At 54.0% G+C, this 18,815-nt stretch overlaps 1 protein-coding gene across 7 annotated transcripts in view; it reads right to left on the bottom strand.

Annotated features, from left to right (window-relative positions):
- AFAP1 (actin filament associated protein 1) overlaps positions 1-18,815 on the bottom strand; it is a 146,562-nt gene that overhangs the window by 30,192 nt on the left and 97,555 nt on the right. For all 7 annotated transcript variants that reach the window (XM_027599148.2, XM_027599141.2, XM_027599142.2 and 4 more), the window contains 4 exons: positions 12,751-12,846; positions 10,998-11,079; positions 6,619-6,768; positions 208-419 (listed from right to left, as the gene is read on the bottom strand). In XM_027599148.2, the coding sequence (XP_027454949.1) occupies positions 208-419; positions 6,619-6,768; positions 10,998-11,079; positions 12,751-12,846 (540 nt within the window). The remainder of the gene's footprint in view (positions 1-207; positions 420-6,618; positions 6,769-10,997; positions 11,080-12,750; positions 12,847-18,815) is intronic.

Raw genomic sequence — 18,815 nt, 5'->3', positions numbered from 1 at the left:
TCCACCCAAAGGCATGCGGAGGAAAGGAAGCCGGGTGGTGGGCGGGTGCAGGGCGGCCTGTACCGCCAAGTAAGAACGGAAACCGGCCTGGGGAGGAGGCGACAGAAAAGGCCGGCAGAGGCCACCACCGTGGGCATGAGGGACACGGCCAGAAGCCACGGTGCCCCAGGGAAGGATCTTGGAGCGTGGCCGTGGCCGGCACCTTACCTCCAGCACGGCCACCTCCTGTCCATTGCGAAGCAGTCGGAAGGTCAGGGGGTGTTTGGAGTCCAAGCCCGGGATCACGTCACAGCCGCGCAGAGGAATAGAAACGATGTGGGTCTTGAGATCGGTCCTATCCTTGTGGAAGATGAGCTTGTTATCCTTGACTCGGCACCAGCGCTCCCGCCAACGGCTGTTGGAGAGCACGTTGAGGTAGCCTGCAAGGGGGCCGAGGGCAGACGGTCAGCGCACGGAAGCCAGACCCCCACAGGCCTTCAGCCAGCTCTGCAGGCTCCTCGTTAGGCAGACAGCCCACCCCACACGCCCCTGAGCTCCTGCAGTTTGAGGATTCTGTCGGACGAGGGAAGCCCACCCAGATGGGATGGAAAGCCCATGTCTCTGACCCCGCATGACGCCTTTACCGCTCTGGGGAGATCTGTGTACCCCTGCACGTGGGATCGAATCATAAGAACAGTGATCGTCATTTCTAAAAAAGGAAATTTCCTCAAATATGAGAGAAACTGATCGCTCTCGTTTGCCACAAACCGATGAGCAGACGAACATACACAATGTGAGGTAACGAGGCACGGGAACCAGCTCTCACAGGGCGGCTGCCCCTCGTACCCACTCCGTGGCACAGAAAACTCAGGTCAAAAAGGAAGGAATAAAATGAGGGTGTCTTAAGTCATCAGCCACTTTTTCAATTCGTGCATGCGTGCGCATGTGACACACACGCCCACGCACAAGGGATCCTCTCCAGTTCAGGTTTTTATAATGCCTTTCCGAAAGGTTTGGGAGGGTGCGTTTTGCTTCTCTCCGTGTCTCTAACACACTTAGCTTCTGCGTCTTACACATGTCATTAGCAATGGGTAAATGCTATGGAATCCCATAAAATAAAACCCTGAACACGCAGGTAAGTTACAGGGCTTAAGGATGCTTTCTACATGACCGATAAATAATTGCTCAATGAATTCCCGAGGTGAACACATAAAGTGGAAGTTTTCACTTGGCTCGGCGTGACATCCGTTCTACCGATAACCCCTAAATGCAAGTGCGCTGCTTCTCCTGGAACAAAAGCTTTCATTTGGGGCCTATGTTGCTGTATTTATAAAATAAGAGAAAAAGGGGAGAAGCCAGCCCATTGGCTCAAGTGCCTGGGACCCAAGTTCCTTATATTTTGTAAGTTTAGGAGGGAGTGCACGGAGGAAAAGAGAGGCTGGGGTCCAGTCGGGGGAAGGGGGTTACTCCTGATGTGTGACGGGGTACAGGCTACCTAGCAAAGCCTGACCTGAAGCTGTTTTATTTTATTTTTGAAAGATTTTATTTATTTATTTGTCAGAGAGACAGCACACAAGCAGGGGGAGTGGCAGGCAGAGGGAGAAACAGGCTCCTCACTGAGCAGGGAGCCCAAAGGGGGGCTCCATCCCAGGACGCTGGGATCATGACCTGAGCTAAAGACAGACGCTTCACCGACTGAGCCACCCAGGCACCCCTCTGTTGAGGAATTTAAGCAATAAGACCTAAGAGCATAGCTGACTTCTTGATAACAGTGACCAGGTTCCTTGTAAGCTTGCACGGGACTTTCTACTGGAGAACTCAGCACTTGGGGCCACTCTGGCTCAGTGCCACTCACTGCCCTTCGCAGTGTGGAGGGGGCAGCTACCGAGCACGCTCCACTAACCAGGGGGATGCTCATCTCTGGAGCAGGTCAAGGCACTCTCGGGATATCTTCTTCTCTGACTGAACCCAGCCTAAAGTCACCAATGCTATGAATTTCTTGACATCTGAGTCACAAAAGGAATGATTATATCGGACAAACCCTCGTTTTATTTAGAGCATGACATCATAGGAAATTACCATGTTTTAATGCCTTTCTCAGATTAATTTTCAGTTCCCAAAAGGGAAAGGCAAAGAGAAAATCACAGGGGATGAGCGGCCCGTTTCTATAAACAGGAAAGCCCACGGTACCAGCCTCCAGCGCCAGGCTCACTCCCCTCTGCTCCTCTCTGAGAGGGGTGGCCTTACATTCCCATCTTCGGGGTGGGGAGCACAGGGAAATGACGGACAGCCCATCGAAGGCATCTGGAGTCACAGGGTAGGTTCCCATGCCCCCTGACTCTCTGATGGGGTGGGTGGAGACTCACGCCGATGGGCCCCCGCGCATAGTTCGGCCGCAGCACACAGCTGCCACCAGGTGGTGCCCGAGTGCGGCCCGGCCAACGTACTGCAGGGACAGCCGGGTCCTCCAGGGGTCCTCTGCTGAGAACCGCACCCCCCACCCCAGGCTCACCCGCCCACTCAGGGCAGTTCCACCAACTGCATGAGACGATTTCAATGCAATTTGATTTCTTTTTAGATTCCACCCATCATGTTAAGTGAGATGTTGCCGTACCTTTGCAGTTTGGGCACGTCAGTTAGATGTTTTGAGATGATTCCTGCTCTGAATTCTAAGATTTCTCGCAAAACCATGGCAAGAGGCTCAAGGTTTCATGAGAGCTGTAAAAGTAACATTGGAGACCCATTACAGCCTCCGCACCAGGGCTCCCAAGTTCAAGCGGCTGCAGAGGAGCCGGCGGAAGCGGGGCCAAGTGCCCACCAAGCTCCCCTCTGCAGGGCGGGAAACGTGGCGCCCGCCGGCCCTGGTGCCGCTCTTGAGAGGCCTCTCGTCCCAGCGCGGCGGCTGGTTCCACCCGCGGCCTTGGTTTATAATCAGCTGGGAGGAGACATCCCGGGGAGAGAGGGGCCGGGGTTACCAAAGGTCACGATGCTGCCACCGGCCGAAACCAGCCCTCCCGGTGCCCAAACCCCATCTGACCATCTTAGGGGCCTGTCCTCCAACAGGCGCACGTGCCCAGGAACGAGGATGCCGACGCCCCAGGGCGGTGACTCATACCCAGAACGCTTTCCGCCCCCTTGATTGAAGTCGCCTGATTTTTTGTTGGGTAGATTGTGATAGAAGGTAAGAGGTATAGAGCTTCCCTGTATGGCCACTGAAACGCGCTCCTGCTGAAAATGTCACAAAGTCACAGAAGAGTCGAGCTAGGAGGGGCCCTGGAATCACCCAGCAAGGCCCTCAAGCTAGCTCAGCTTATGCTGCCTCAAGGAGACCTCCACCTGAGACCTGGGTCCGCTCCTTCCGCCCAGCTCCTGTGCTCCTCATGACCCATGCCGCGCACCGGCACTGCCCTTACATTGCCTGGACTATGTCTGTGTGCTCAGGTTTCTTAAAAATAAGCACATTAGGTGAACCAATGAGTAACAAGAGCAACCGCTTACTGAGCATAAATTATGACTTAATTATTAAGCACTGAGCTTAGTGTTCATGATTTTATCTTTCAGTTTCCTTAGGAAAACAAGGTAAGTACGAGCCCGTTTCACAGAGGAAGAACCTGAGGCTCAGGGAGGTAATGCAATTTGCTTAAGGTAAGTCGTTCCGCCAGTGAGCTGGCGGAGCTGCTCGTGTGCCAGGCACTGTGCTGCTGGGTGCTGGGGCGCGGCTGGGGCATGGCTGGGGCGCAAGGTAGTTCTGAGTCTCATCCCGGAAGGCGGGAGACAGCTGCAGAACTGGGCTGAGACGAGACTGTCAAAGGCTCTGAGCTGAGCCGCACAGAGATTTGTGTTTCAGCCTAGGACTCTGTTTTCGCAGCTCCCCCCGGTGGCCTGGAGGGTGCGGAGAAGGCGGCCAGTCAGGAGACTGGTGCGCTGGCCCAGCAGGGGACAGGGGGGCAGAGAGCGAGAGGACACACGTCTCCTGACAACGACCGCTGGGTTTATAGAGACTCTTGTAAGCACCAGAGAAGGGCAAACAGAGGATCCTTCCGGGGTCTGGTGTACATCTCAGACCACGGCATGCCCGTGGCTGTGCGCAGCGCTCACCCCGCCGACGCCCCCATCACCGCTGGGCGTCGGGGCAGGAAGGAGCGGTGCTACAGGGCTGGCTGGGGGGCTCACCGCCCCTCCCTGCTCCCCTTGGGGGTGTCTGCAGAAACCATCTCCTACCCCCAACAGGGTTTTTATCATGCATCTGGAGGCCCAGCTGCCACACTTCAGGGAAGAGTGGATTTGAACCCAGGTCTTGGTTGCTCCCGGAAGCTCTCTTCTGCCTGCCCAGCAGCATGGCCCCGCCGGCCCAGCCCGCGTGGCTATGCTCACAGCAGAGGGACTGGGGCTGCGTGGCCCCAGCTTGGCACGGTGGGTGTCTCGGGCCTTTACCCAGCTGACCTTTTCTGCCTACAACTTTGCAGCTGTACCAAAATCACTGAGAACAGTCATCCCCCCACCGCCGTCCTTCCTCTATGGGCCCCTTCTCTGGCTCCTGCACCCAGCGAAGACCTAGGTGACAGTCTTAAAATCTTGTGGACAGAGAAAGTTCTCTTAATAGAGGCAAAAGATGTCCCCTGGGCTGTTTGGTAGAAATCCACACATGTGTAATTATAGGCTCCAGATGCCCCCCTTCCTGCCCTCGGAGCGGCCAACTGTGTTTCTGAAAAAGTGCCAGCAACAGGATTTCCCGCAGGGCCTGAGCACCAACACAGGGAGGCTGTTTATGAGGGGTTACGAGCGGGCAGACGCAGAAGGCAGGGGCAGAGCTGGGTCAGCTTGTGGGGCTCAGTGTTCTGGTTTGTAACGAGGGTCTGGACCCCAGTGTCTACCTTGCCTTCCACATGAATGTTGCTTTTCATGAAAGAATTTCTACTTCTTCTGCTGACCCAGAGCAGTTTAAATGACAAAAACGAGGGGCTCCTGGGTGGCTCGGTCGGTTAAGTGTCTGACTCTTGGTTTTCAGCTCAGGTCATGATCTCAGGGCCCTAATATCAAGCTCCACGTCAGGCTCCACACTCAGCAGGGAGTCTGCCAGACAGCCTCTCTCCCTCTCCCTCTGCCCCCTCCCGCTCATGCACGCATTCTCTCTCTCAAATAAATAAACCTAAAAAAAAAAAAAAAGCCAAAAAAGAAGCTAAAAAAGGTGTTCCCTTTGTTGGATAATTCCCTCTTTCCATTTTTAATCCCTAACTCTTCTGCAGGGCCAGCCCAAAAGGAGAAACAACCCCACACCACCCAGTGCTTCTTGCTGCACCAAGGAAGGCAGAGGCGGACAGGAAATAGCACCTTGGCATCAACAGATTCATGTTTTTCCTTCTGCCCCTCGGTGCTAGAGCTTTGTGTGGTCTGCTGTCGTTCTGCCCCTCGGTGCACCCCGACCCAGGGTGGCCAAGGCTTGACGAAGGACGTGACTCTACCAGGCCCACTGAAGTCTCACGTGGGGCTTCCTAGAAGCACAACCGTCAAGGCCAGAGCGAGCTGGGACCTCCCCCGGACCTGCCCTCAGGACGCAGCACAAGCCTGGCTCCTGCATGCCCAGGCGCCCATCCCCTCTGCGACCCGCCCCCCACTGCCCGCCGCAGTGCCGACTCTTCCTGTCGTCCTGGCACAGCTCACATCCTGGGACATGAGGGCTGGTGAATTACTTCATCATTGTCTGTATGACCAACTTTGGACACTTGGGGCAGCGTATCCCCGGATAAGGCCCATCCCCTGGGCAGATGGATGCTCACGGCCACACAGGGGTGAGCAGAGCGAGTCCGCAGAGGGAAGCGACTGGGGACCTGCTGACAGGACATTGGGCACCTATAGCCCATCCTCAATTCCTAACAGAGGCCGAAGCCCCATCGCCCGGCTTCCAGGGCTGTTCTCCTGCGAAGGGCTGCACGGTGGCCGAGGAAACGGTACGGCTCTGCAACCTCACCCTCCACCCCTCCCCAGCAGCCACCCCGCCCGCACCGCCGCCTCACTCGGGTCCCTGGAGACGCTCCCAATGCCCTGGTTTCCCCCCTCTTAGTCACCGGGTCCCACTGCACGTCTCTCCCTGTGACTGCTCGTTCAGACCCGTCCCTGCCATGTGAGCGGAAGCCCTGGGAGGGCCGGAGCCGCGTCGTGCACGCCCACCCCGTCCTGGTGGGGGCAGCTGCTCGGAAAGGACTCCAGGTGGCAGACTGACGATGGAGTGGTCCAGCAGGCTGCCCTTGAAACGGAGGTCTGAGACACGCAGTGCTGCCAGGACGGCTGGTTTACCGTGTCAGCCCAGGGGAGAGCGCCAACTGTAACCCCACACGCTCCGCGCGCCTTCCTTCGCTCGCCAAGGCACGTGCGTGTGCCCCAGCTTCGAAACGGTTAAAAGGAATGTGGGAGCACGTCATAGGACCGAAGAAAGAATTTGTTTTTCATCTTGAAAGAACCTCAGAGATCATGTCAAACCCCTGCGAGATCTTTTATTAATGAGCAGTCAGGATGGAGTACCTCTCCCGCCATTCTGAGGCTCACCAGCCTGACTCGCGCGAGCCCCCGCGAAGCAGAGGCCCCTCCAGAAGAGGCCACGTGCCAGGTGGGCACTGCTCACGGCCAGGCACCCCGTCTTACCGCAGGTGGGGACGTCCTCCTCCGCGGATGAGGTCTGCTCGTCTGTCGAGGGCTTTTTCTTCCCCAAGCCGATGATCTTGGTGATCTTCTTCCCAGTGACTTTGGACACGGTTCCCTTGGCCTCCGATTTGGAACTCTTCTTCCTCTTAACTGTCAAGAACCATGAAAACAAGAAAGTGTGTTTCAATGATAGACTTTAACTGAGAAAAAATAAAAATAAAGCATAAATCACAGTCAATTTTATTTTCCTCATTTTTTACCCATTGAGCACGTTCTCTGTGCCAGCTATTGGTGTTGACAGAGACGGCAAAACACAGGTGTCCTGAGGGATCTCCTGTTCTAAAGTAGGCTGAGAACATGCACACACACATGTACACACGTGCACACACGGAGGCGGCCCGATGGCACCAGGCCCAGGCAGGGAGCTACAGTGGGGTGACATGGCAGAGGTACTGGGTGGCGGGGGAAGCCTTCCGGGGAGGGCGACTTTGAGCCAGGAGCTGGGTGATGAGGAAGCGGCTGTGAAGAACCCAAAGAAGAACCTTCTGGGCAAGAAGAGCTTCAGCCAACACAAAGGCCATGAGGCTGGGGGGAGCTGGACGGGTGTGAGGAACAGAGTCAGTGTGGCCAGACCTTGGCCAGCTTGGGGAGGGGACGAGGGAGGGGAAGGGGGGGAGGCGGGTCTTCCCCAGTCCCAGGAAGCCCTTAAGCAGCCCCTCACCCATCCCTGAGATGTGAATGTAGCTCTGCACTCTCCAGAACTCTCGGCCCATTACGGTCTGCTTTTGCCTGCAGGGTATTAAACTATGAAGTCATGCCCAATATATCAAATTCACAAACACCGTGCCTCAAAACAATTTCTGGCTTCCTCTGGGAAACTGGAAGATCTGGCAACTCTGGACCCCCTTCTGGGATTTCGTGGAGATCAGAGGTGCGTGAGAGAGCGCACCCAGGACTGGGAGACAAGATCCTTCCTCCCACAGCAACTCTGCAAAGGGACATGTCACTCATTCCATCACCTGAGGGCCATGATGTGCCTGGTCTTGGAGCCAAAGGGGAAAAGGCAACTTTCCAGACTGCACAGGATACTGGGGCGCTGGCAGGGTCAAGTGCAGCTTCACAACGGAGTGGGGTGGGATGAGAGAGGGGCTCCACAGCCTCCCATAACCCTCCTGGTGTCCCCATCTCCGGGGTGACTCCCACCACCCAGTCTATAACCCACAGGGGGTCATAACCCCTTTGGAAAATGTCATGAGGCAGGAATTCCGTCCCCTCCTGCTCAGCCCAGCGCAAGCACACACCAGAAATAGCCACAGGATGATTTCAGAGAGAGGGGGCTCGGGACGTGGGATTACAAGCCTGGGGCCTCATTCCTAAAGCCCCCTGTGATGCCGCTGACTCATTCTCTCCTGGCGGCTGGGGAAGTTCTCCCCCTTCCTGTCCCCCTCTGCCACCACCGGCAGGGCCCCAGGTGCAGGCCCACACCCCTACCCCACCCCGGTGTGTCCCCTGGCCCCACAGACCCACACCCCGAGCTCAGTCACTTGGTTTGGACCCTTATTGCCTCTCTAGAAACAACAGTTGAAAGAAAAGAAGCCATGCCGAATTTCTGGGTAAACACAGTGTTTTTTCCAGACCGAATGAGGTGCCCCCGACCATCTCTGCTTTGAAGCCCTAACCCCAGCGTGGCTCTATTTGGTGATGGGGTCCCAGGAGGTCATTAAGGGTAGGGCCCTGATCTGGCAGAATGAGTGTCCTTTTTAAGAGACCGAACACAGAAGAAAGGCCATCGACATGAGGACATGGGGGGAGGCGGCCGTCCGCAGCCCAGGAAGAGGCCTCCCAGGCAACCAGCTCTGACGGCAGCACCCTCCGGGGCTCCTGGCCGGCCGAACCATGACAAATAAACGTCTGTTGTTTAAGGGCCCAGACTGGGGTGTCTTGTGAAGGCCTCGTGTGATACAGAAGCGGGAACGCAGGAAGGCCACTCCCACCTCTCCTTACACTCTCCCAACACCCACCACCCCCTCTTTTCAGAGAAAGCCCCAAGAACCCATTGTAATCTTAGCGGGAAGGCCCCTTTCCCCCAGTTACCACCAGGCATGGGGGTCTGCAGCACGGCCACACCAAAGTGAAAGCAGCCGTGCGTGGCCCCTCTTAGCTGTTTCGAGAGAGCGGTGAGACCAATCTGGGACCACAGTGCCATTCGAGCTAAGCTTTGCAAGGGTGGCACTCCCAGAGTGCCCTGAAGGCCCCCTTTCACAGAGCTCGCGGGGCACGCAGAGCTCTTCCCCCTGGCTCAAAGCAAAGAGGTTACGTTTACTTCCAATTCTACTCGCATGTGCCCCTGTGGGGAAAGCACCTGCGGGACCCTGACTACAAGGAAAAGAGATCATACTTTTAATTCCTAGAAGGAGCCCCGATTAATTTTTTGCAAAAGCAGAAGCAAGGGACTCCTTGGAAGAAAAAGCCAAAGTATGGAGGAACTTGAGAATACGTCATGCTATTTTACTACACAAAGGCAGAATTCGGAACATGCAATAAAATTATGAAGAAACCCCCAAAACTCAAAACTCTCAACTGAAGTGAGAGCGCAGGAAAGCCACAGGGGTCCAAACATCACACCCCACGAGCGCATGGCGGGCAGGGAGGGCGGGCCACCGCGGCAAAGCTCACTCCCAGCATCTGTAGGGCCGCAACCATCATCAGTGCGGACACTACCGCGTAGCCCGCAGAGAATCGGAGTCACAACATGGCTGGGAGGAGGGGAGCCATGCTGAAATCTCTCACGGCAAAGAGCTCGAGAGTGAGCAGCGGGGATAGAAGCTAAGGTCGAAGTAAGGATGTACTTAAACTATCCACTTCCTTCAGCGATGATTTAGTGTCTGCGAGACGCAAAGCAGAACACTTGTGAGCCCGGGGTCACCTTCCTTGTGAAAAGGAAGCAGGGGAATTCTAGATAGAGGTGCATTCCCTGACACAGACCTCCAGACATCTGTATCATTCTGTGAACCTGATTTCCAGCAGGGAGCCGGGGCAGAAATGGCAGATAAGGAAGGAGACTGGCCGAAGCCGTGTCTGCCGTGCCCCACGTCTGAGCAGGGACCTGAGACTGTAGGTTATTCTGTTTCAGGGCAAAACTTAAAGACGGCTTTCCTGGCTTTGATTATACACTATGTGCCCATGGAAGACACAGATGACGCCTTCCCCTAACTTCCGATGGAGACAGCAGAAATTGCACTCGGACACGACCGCATTAGGGAATCACACGGGCAAAGGCAGAGACCGTGACCTTTCGGAGTGAACCTTGTCATGTCACAAGAGTCCAGCTTACTTGGATTTCAAGATTCTTAGTGGCCTGGCTTGCTGTCTGGTTGAAGGGGACCTCATTTCAGAGCTGGGGGGGTGTCTGTTCCATTCTAGCAAGAGAGCACAGATGAGCTGGGTGGGCAGACTGCTCCCCCGGGAAGCCAAGGTCCCAGGGCCACGAGCATATAGACTGTTGACTTTGCACAAAGAAAACTCCCCCACGACCCGCAACTCCTACCTTCCTCTTGGCCCACACCCTGGGAAGGAAAGTGAAAGTCAAGCCATGGACTGGGAGAAGCAAGACACACTGATAAAGGACTTGTATTCAAAATATATCAAGGGCTCTCAGAACTCAGTAAATATGAACAAAATCCAATAAAAATATGGGCAAAGATTTGGACAGACATTTCATCAGATACATGGTTGGCAAAAAAGCACATTAAAAAAGGTTCAACGTCGTTAGTCTTTAGGGAAATGCAAATTAAAGCCACAATTACAGAGCACTATATACCCATTAAAATGGTCATAATTTATGCTTGGAAAGCTGACTTAGAAAAAAATAACTGACAATCCGAAAGCCCATGTTCATAGCAGCAGCATCCACAATGGCCAGAACGTGGGAGAGCCCAAAGGGCCCGCTGATGGATGGACAGATAAACACAATGTGGTTCATCCAGAGGACAGAATCTTATTCAGCCTTAAAAGGAAGGACATTCTGACACCTGCTACCACGTGACAACCAGCTCTCCCCACTGCGAATTCCTTTCAGCGATAGATCATGTAAGGAAATGAGCTGCCGGCAGCCTAGGAGTCAGGATATATGCAGGGCGCCCACGCCCGGGGCCAGGGTTCAGTAGGACGGCGGGTGAAGACATGTGGGGCTCCCGTCAACCAAAAGGGTCTCTCTGCACTTCCCATGTGCAACCTGGGCCGGGCCGTCTACGTCACTGAACTTCCAAGGAGACTTGCCACACAATCAGTGCCCACGGAGCTGGCCACGGCTGATTTTTGTTGTTTACTCTTGTTTTTGTGTTTCGGTGTTTGTGGTTTGGGCCACGAGTAGAACTCACCTTGTTCTTTTCCTTCACACACAGCGACTCCATTCTCCATAACGCCCTCCCCATCTGAGCTGGGTCTCTCAGAAGACAGCTTCTGTGAGGGTTAAAAAGGATTAAGTTATTCCCACCATGGTTCGTTAACGGCCGCGTGATGTTTCAGGGATCAGTTCCCAGTGATCCCCAGGGTGGAACGAAGTGTGGCCAAGTCCACGGCAGTGCTGGGAGGCCAGGGCTCAGGTACAGACCGGCTGCCGGCCGGCTTGCTGCTAAAGCTTCAGAAATAGCAGAGGAACGGAGAACAAACTCTCGGAGGTGCTACCCACACACACTCTGATACCCCATCGCATCCAAATCACTTTTACTTGCAAGTAATTTTGAAAAAAATATTAAGATTGCAAAAAATATGCCCCTCACCAAGCCATGTTATCCTTCCAGGAGTAGAGAGCCCATCATCCGCTCAATTCCCTCCTGTTGCCAACCAGTAGTTGGGTGAGGTCAGACATCTGCCGTAACAGACACCCTCCAAATATGTATGCAGAGAAAAGCTACAGCTGAAACCGTCCAAGGGCACGCCCGAGTGCTTGGGATTATTTTAGCCCTGATATCTGGATATAAGGAGCATGACTGGGACCCTGAGCTGGCATCTGAAGAAGAGATGCTGCTTAGAGCTGGAATCCTTCGTTCTGGCGGGAAAACTGTGGCATCAGGGTGGAGGAGGTGGACTTGAACTCACCCCTCCCAGTCCTGCACATCATAATCCAGCGCCACGGGGGGAGCCTGGCCAGGCGCTAACAGGACGGCCTTAGGGGCCAGAGATCAAAACGGCCAGTGCCCGTGGGGAACGGGAGCCCTGACGCGCTCAGCAAAGGGCTATGGGGGCAGCCTGCCTGGAAAGCGGTGTGCTCAGCAGCATGAGTCAAAATCCTAAGAAATATTTCTACCGTTTGGTCTAGTAAACCAACTTCTGGGAGTCTCTTCTCAGGTAACAGAGACACAGCGAAGACTCGTGTGCGAGATGCCAAGGACTGTGCTGCTTTAAACTGTCTGAAGAAGGAAGATGGGCCTGAAATCAGCGGACTGCGAGTAAGCAGGCTGCCTCCTACAACGCGGGTGGGCCTCACCCAATCAGGCGAAGCCGGAGGCTAGAACAAAAGACCCGCCTTCCCCCACAAGAGGGGATTCTCCAGAAGCCTGCCTGCAGACTTCATCTGCACCACTGGCTCCCCTGGGTCTCCAGCCCGCAGACCTACAGGGTAGATTTCAGACTTGTCAGCCCCCATCATCACATAAGCCAATTCCTTACAATAAATCTCTTCAGGGGCGCCTGGGTGGCTCAGTGGGTGAAGCGTCTGCCTTCGGCTCAGGTCGTGATCCCAGGGTCCTGAGAGCGAGCCCACGTCAGGCTCCCTGCTCAGTGGAGAGTATGCTTCTCCCTCTACCCCTCGCCCTGCTCCTGTTCTAATAAATAAATAAAATCTTTAAAAAAATAAATCTCTTTGCATGTGTGCATATATGTGTACTTGCGTGTATCTGTATACACACTTACATAACTTTGCAATGTATTTAACATTTTACACTTAATTCTATACACTTGGTAACACAGACACACACACGCGTGCACGCCCTATATCCGTCCTGCTTCCTGGAGACCTCGGGCTAAAACAAGAACAGACAAAAAAGTTCTCCCAGAGAATGTTATCAGAACATTGAGGGAGGCCTAAATCAGCTGCAAGGGCGCTATTCCTGGGAAGAAAGACGCCCTTACCTTCTCGAGCTCTGTCTTGTGCACTGGAGAGACCGACGGGGGAGGACCTTCTAAATCCGCCGGCCCGCTGCAGCCGCTGTAGACATCTCGGATCACCTACGAGAAGCACAGACATGCCTGAGGGCTCTTGGAGGCCGAAGCCGGCAGGAACCGGCAGGCGTATGGTGCGGTGGGAAAATCTGTGGGCCCAAAAGCACCTGGTTTAAGTCCCAAGATGCCAGGCGCTCCTTCCTTCACTAGTTCACTCGTTCACTCACCGAATGTCTCTCCGATCCTGACACTAACAGGCTTTAGGATACGGGGAGAACGCAACGCCTTGCTTTCATGGGGCGTGCGTCCCAGTGTAAGTTAGATATCACAGTGGACACTACCACCCAAGCACGAAGGTGAAGTAAGACAGCAGTAAGTGCTACAAAGTCTGGAAGGTCGTGTTTAAGGAAAATGGAACGGCTAGTTGACACGATCAAGAGGCCTCCCTGGGATGACAGGTAGGCTGGGAGCCAAACGCCCAGGACGACGCAGCCACATGAGGAACCGGTGCAAAAGGCTTCCAGGCAGAGGGGCCAGCTGGGGCAAAGGCCCTGTGGTGGACGTGAAGTGCTTAAGGATACCACCTGGCGCCGTGGGGCAGGAGAAAGCGGCAGGCCACCAGGAGGGTCACACAGGCCCGGTGAGCAGCTCGAGCCCTGGAGCGACAGGAGTGACTTTCTGGGAGGCAGTACAGTGCAGAAGCCAGGAGCACGGGCTGTAGAGCTCCACCACCTGGGCTTTCACCCCGGCCTTCACCTTGGGCAAATTTAATTAACTGCTCAGTGCTCCAGTCCTCCCGCCTGCAGAGCAGACGCAGTGGTCCTACCTGTGGGACGTACGTGGCCTGAGACAGTGCCTGAGACGTGGAGGGCACACCACTGTCAGAAGCCGCAGACAGCACTGGCGCTGTTGAGGGAGGACAGCAGACAAGAACTAGAAGGAAAGGAGTCAGGCCGTCCTGTAGTGGCCCGGGGGACAGAGGGGGGCAGCGTGGGCTGGGGCGATGGCAGGAGGGAGCGGACCAGTGGCGTGCAGAGGATTCCAGAGAAGAACAGGCGGAGCAGGAGAGAAGCACCACCTCCAAGGCAGCTGGGTGCTGCCATTCAGAAGGAGGAGGCAGACAGAACCAGCAGGAGGGGGAGAAGCAAGGCAGGTGAGTGCGGAGCAAAGCAAGCTTCCAGGCAGAGCTGGAACTAAACTAGGCAGTCAGGGGAGAAGAGGCTCGCTCACAGCCCAGCCGGGAGGGGCTGAGTCTCCAGAGGGAGGGCAGACAGAGCAGAACGCAGGTCCAAGACAAGGACAGACCAGAGCCGGTCGGTACGTGGAGCAGAGCCAAAGGGGAGAGGCCGGTGCAGGAATGAGCCTGAATGGCCAGGGAAGCGGGGGCAAACCAGGAGGGTGCAGCTCCCAGGAGCAGGGAGGAGGAGGGAGAAGCAGCCCATCGGTGCAGGGGCACCTCTGAGAAGCCCCTCTGCTGCAGGGGAGGGATGGGGGGATGGGGGTGACTAGAGGGGCTGCCGGGGAAGAGATGAGCAGAGGTGGGATTTCCAGGGGCGGCAGGGGGTGGGATCTGGAGAAGGCCAGGGTGTTTGGTGGCGGGAATCTGAGGACACTCCTGTCCGACCTGTTCTGCCTCCTCAGTGAAAGGCGAGCCCAGAACATCAGCGGCTGGTTCAAAGGCCCAACCTTGCTGAGCCTGTTTCCTCACCAGCAAGGGAAGGAGTGTCCGGATGACCTGTCCTGCTATGTCAGCATGGTGACATCCAGAGAAAATGAGACCCTCTATGCAAAGTGCCTAAGCCAACACCTGGCATGTGTAGCTGCTCTGGTCCCTAACACCGTCACCACGGAGAGTCCTCACCAGTGATGCCGAGGGCTCAGAAACGATCCCGCCCGAGACTGACAGGCGTGGGGGGTCCACGGCATGTAGGTAGTGATCCCTGGCCCTGCCGGTGCTCACAGCACCCCCACGGTCACCCACTGTCCCCACTGTCCCCCACTGAGCTCCTGTCCTGAGCAGGAGTGGTTCTGATCACCGGGGATATGCAGTGAACGGGACAGAGCAGGACCCGGGTCGGCGGAATGTGCATGCTAGCAAGGGAGAAGTTAGGCAGTTCCCTCAAAAATGTCTTCTATTCTTTTTGGAACGAAGCTGCGTCCCACCCATGCGTCTTCGGGGCAGAACTGAAATGCCCAAGTCCCAGATACCTGGGTAGCAGCTTTGCAATACGATCTCAGCAGACGTGCCCAAAGTCACTGGCTGGTGCCACTGTTGGGATTAGCGCCAGGAACCGACGGGAGCCCAGGACGGTGTCTGCAGCCACTTTGCTGCTCAGCTGTTTTACAAGAAAGCTACAGAGCACAGTCCACATTTGAGACGAAAACAGGACAAAGGGAAAAGAAAGAAAAGCCCAGAGAGCTTGCTGCCACGTTGTTCTCCCTGTCGATTTTGAGGAGGGAAAGTGTCATCAGAGAGACATCCACCCAGTGGCCTGGGCCTTCTGGATGCCTGAGTCTCTGTCCACGCCGACTCCACTCCTGCTGCTCTGTGTCGGCCTTTGTTCCCACGCCTCCCCCGTGGCGTTACCAGATCTTCAGGTGACAAGGCAAGTTCTTATTTGGTCTAAGGACAGGAGTCTGTCTCTTCTCTAGGAAAAGAGGACGACACAGGCAATGTCCTGGCCTCTTGTGTCGGACAGAAATGGGGTTTCAACCCTCATTCTACGGCCCCCTCCCCAGGTGAGCCTGAGCGGTGCGGACTTGGGCCTGACGTCCTCGTCCAGAAAATGCACAGAACAAGGCCTCTGGGCTACCGTGCAAAGCAGGATCGCGGAACGTGAGGGGTCCAGCCAGCTTCTCCCAGAGCGGGCAGGAAGCACGTGTGCGCCCCTTCCCGGGACGACAGCCTTACACAGAGAACGCTCACACGACAATCACGCAAACGAACCAGGAACGTGTAAGCCCCTCATCCCGCACCAGAAGGCTGAACCTCCCAAAACATAACCTGCAGAAACCTCTCTCTGGAAAAGGCTTTTCTTCAAAAAGCAGCTGTCGCCTTTCCTTCTTCCTTTTCTCAAGGGTGGGCGAGGCATGTGAACTGTGGCTTCAGGGATGGATGGGGCTTGCTGGATCGGGCTTGTCCTGCAAGCCTCAGCCTCTGTCTCGTGTGCCCTGGAAGCGGGCTCTGTCCCCCAGGCGGGGCACGGCTCGGCTCCCCTGCCCTCGGCCGCAGCCAGACACACGTTCCTCACGTGCCCCATACACCCACGGGTCTCTTCTCCTCAGCGGGGCTTGCTTTCAGAGACGGGGCTATGCCTTGCTTATGTGGGCATTCCCAAAGCCTAGCACGTAACAGCAACCTAAACAGTGTGATTAAAGAGGAAAAGGAGGGAACAAGGAACCAAACTGGACTTGACATTCTCTCCAGGAAAGAAAGATGAAGGAAGGAATGAAATCCAGGGGGAAAGAAACCAGGCCATCACGTCAGATACGTCTCAGCACAACCTTCCCCCAGGCCTCTGCATCAATTTCTGAAATCCTTGAAGGAAAAAAAGTGAAAAAAGGAAAAAAGAGCATGCAGCTAAGAGCCATGCCCGCGGCACCTGGGCAAACTTCCTCGCCCTTTCCTGGTCACTGGACTGTCTCCTTCTCTCTCCCCTGTTGCACATCAGGGCCCGATGTGCCCGCAAACAGAGGTTCAAGGAATGGCGGACTCCCTGGAGTGGCCAGATGAGGTGACCTGGCCATCGAAGCAAAATCACGTCCTCGACTTCACTGAGAAGCCCTCCCTAATAAACTCAGCCCACGTATCTGTACGCTTAGAATTCTGTACACAGATAAAGGATACATTTGTTCTCTACGGATGTCCCCCCGCCTGACCTTCAACTCCTTACGCAGAGTGCAGTGTCTCCCACGGTGCTCAGGAAAGAGACGGGCATTCGGCAGCCCACAGAGACCCAGACACACCTAGGGCCAGGCTGGGGCTTATCCCTGCCATTCCCACAACGGGGGACAATTTCTCTTGCCCCAGACTGAGCCATAATGACATCCCAGGCACAGAAAAAGGCATTGTTGAAAACATCGAGGAGTGTAAGCTGGGCTTTACTTCCATGCGTTTCATCCACCAGCTGGGTGGATTATTTCAGGTGACTTTCATGAAACTGTCTTTCTCCTCTGATCTCTACTCATTGCCAAATTGCCCCCACTGAGTTAATTCGGAAGTAATCAATAAAGGGTTTATCACCCGAATTCTCTGAATAGCTGCAAATGAAGATTCTGTATTTATATATAATGTGTGTGTATATGTATGTATATTAAAGAGCCATGTTCCACGAGAAGCTCAACATGTATTTGAGAGAACTGGATCCAAATTCAGAATCACAAATCCTTCAAAAAACAAATTGTTATATGTTCTGTGGTATTTTTGTTTGCTTTTAACTTGAGCCCTCATTGCCAGAAACACAATCTCTGCACATTTTTTAAGGAAACCTGACCACTCAGTTTCTGGGAATATTGGCTGTTGTCTTCTAACTCCTACAAAATGGCTCATGATTTCAGCATCTCTACACACACACACACACACACACACACACACACACACACACACACACGTGCATGCGCACACATGGAGTCAGTTAATTTTGGCAAGAGCTGCTGGTAATGGAAGTTGCAGACCGAAGGAAGAGCAACAAATCTGGCCGTGATTCTTGAAGAAGCGTGGGTCCGGTCAGGTGCTGGCCACACACAGCCCTCTTGCTCTCCACACCGGACAAAGGCCCTTTGTGACTCACTTTGGAGACTGTTAGCTCTTACATTAAAGCCACACTTATAATAGGATACCAGCAGTTTATATTAACAAAGAGTTGGCCCCTGTTTTATGAAACAGTTCATGTTAGATAGTTGTTCTAGGGTTTTTACAAAAGGAATCCTATGGGGTGATACCAATAAACCACTAATATTCCAACAGTTTATTGTAGTTCTAACAGCACATTTGTGTAACTTTTTCATTCTGCCTTTCTGATAATTCTGTTCAGTATTATTTCCATCCGATAAATGGGAAAGAGTTTGCTGACCCCAAACATCCTGATGAGTTAGAGGCCTTCCAGGACTCTCTTCCAGATTTCCAGACCCTTCATTCACTCCGTCACCCCAGCTATCATCAGGATAAATAAGGGCTGTGCCTCTGATGACAGGAGTTCTTTAATTTTGGGGAAAAAAAAAATCTACTTCAGTCATAAAGATGTGGGCTTGACAAGATGACATAACAGGCCATGATGACAGCATGGACTTATTTGACAGAAAACTGTCATTTCAAAGTTTTAAATCATTTGGAAAAAAGAAACAGAACAAAGTTAGAAGGCACAGGCTGGCTGATTTCAAGACTCTCTGTAAAGTGGCAGCCATCAAGACAATGTGGCACTGGCACGACCACGTAGACGCAGACTCATGAAGCAGACAGGGGCCCAGAGATGGACGCACGTGTGTTTGACTGACAGATTTCCAATCAGGGCAATTCGGGTCATCAATGGGCCTGAAACGACTGACTACCCATACGGAAGAAAATCAATTTCGACCCCTACATTCCATCCTATACACAAAATCAACTGTATGAATCAGAGACCTGTCCATAAGGACAGAGCCACAAAGATCTGGAAGAAGACACAGGTACTATCTTGGTGAATAGAATATGCTAAGGTTTTATGGACAGAAGGCAAAAAGCACTGACTATAAAAGCAAAAACTGATGTAACGGATCTCAGAATTAACAATTTTGTCTCACCAAAAGGCACTCTGAAGGAAGATAATTCATCTGTGGATTAACCAGAGTCATTCCCGGAGGCAAGAAACTCTGACATAAACAGGGACATTTCATATTCTTGAAAAGGTTTCAACTACCAGTAAGGTATCGCCATTTAAACTCTGTACGCAACCAATAACATAGCCTCAAAACAAGCTGAACGAGAACTGACAGAAATAGAAAGACAGAAAATTCCATAATCAAAGAGGTAGATATGACCACATCTCTCCCTTTGATTA

Source organism: Zalophus californianus, chromosome 2 (assembly GCF_009762305.2).
Source record: "Zalophus californianus isolate mZalCal1 chromosome 2, mZalCal1.pri.v2, whole genome shotgun sequence".
Lineage (NCBI taxonomy): Eukaryota > Metazoa > Chordata > Mammalia > Carnivora > Otariidae > Zalophus > Zalophus californianus.
Note: the sequence above shows the minus strand (reverse complement) of the source record. Positions and strands in the feature narration are given on the sequence as shown.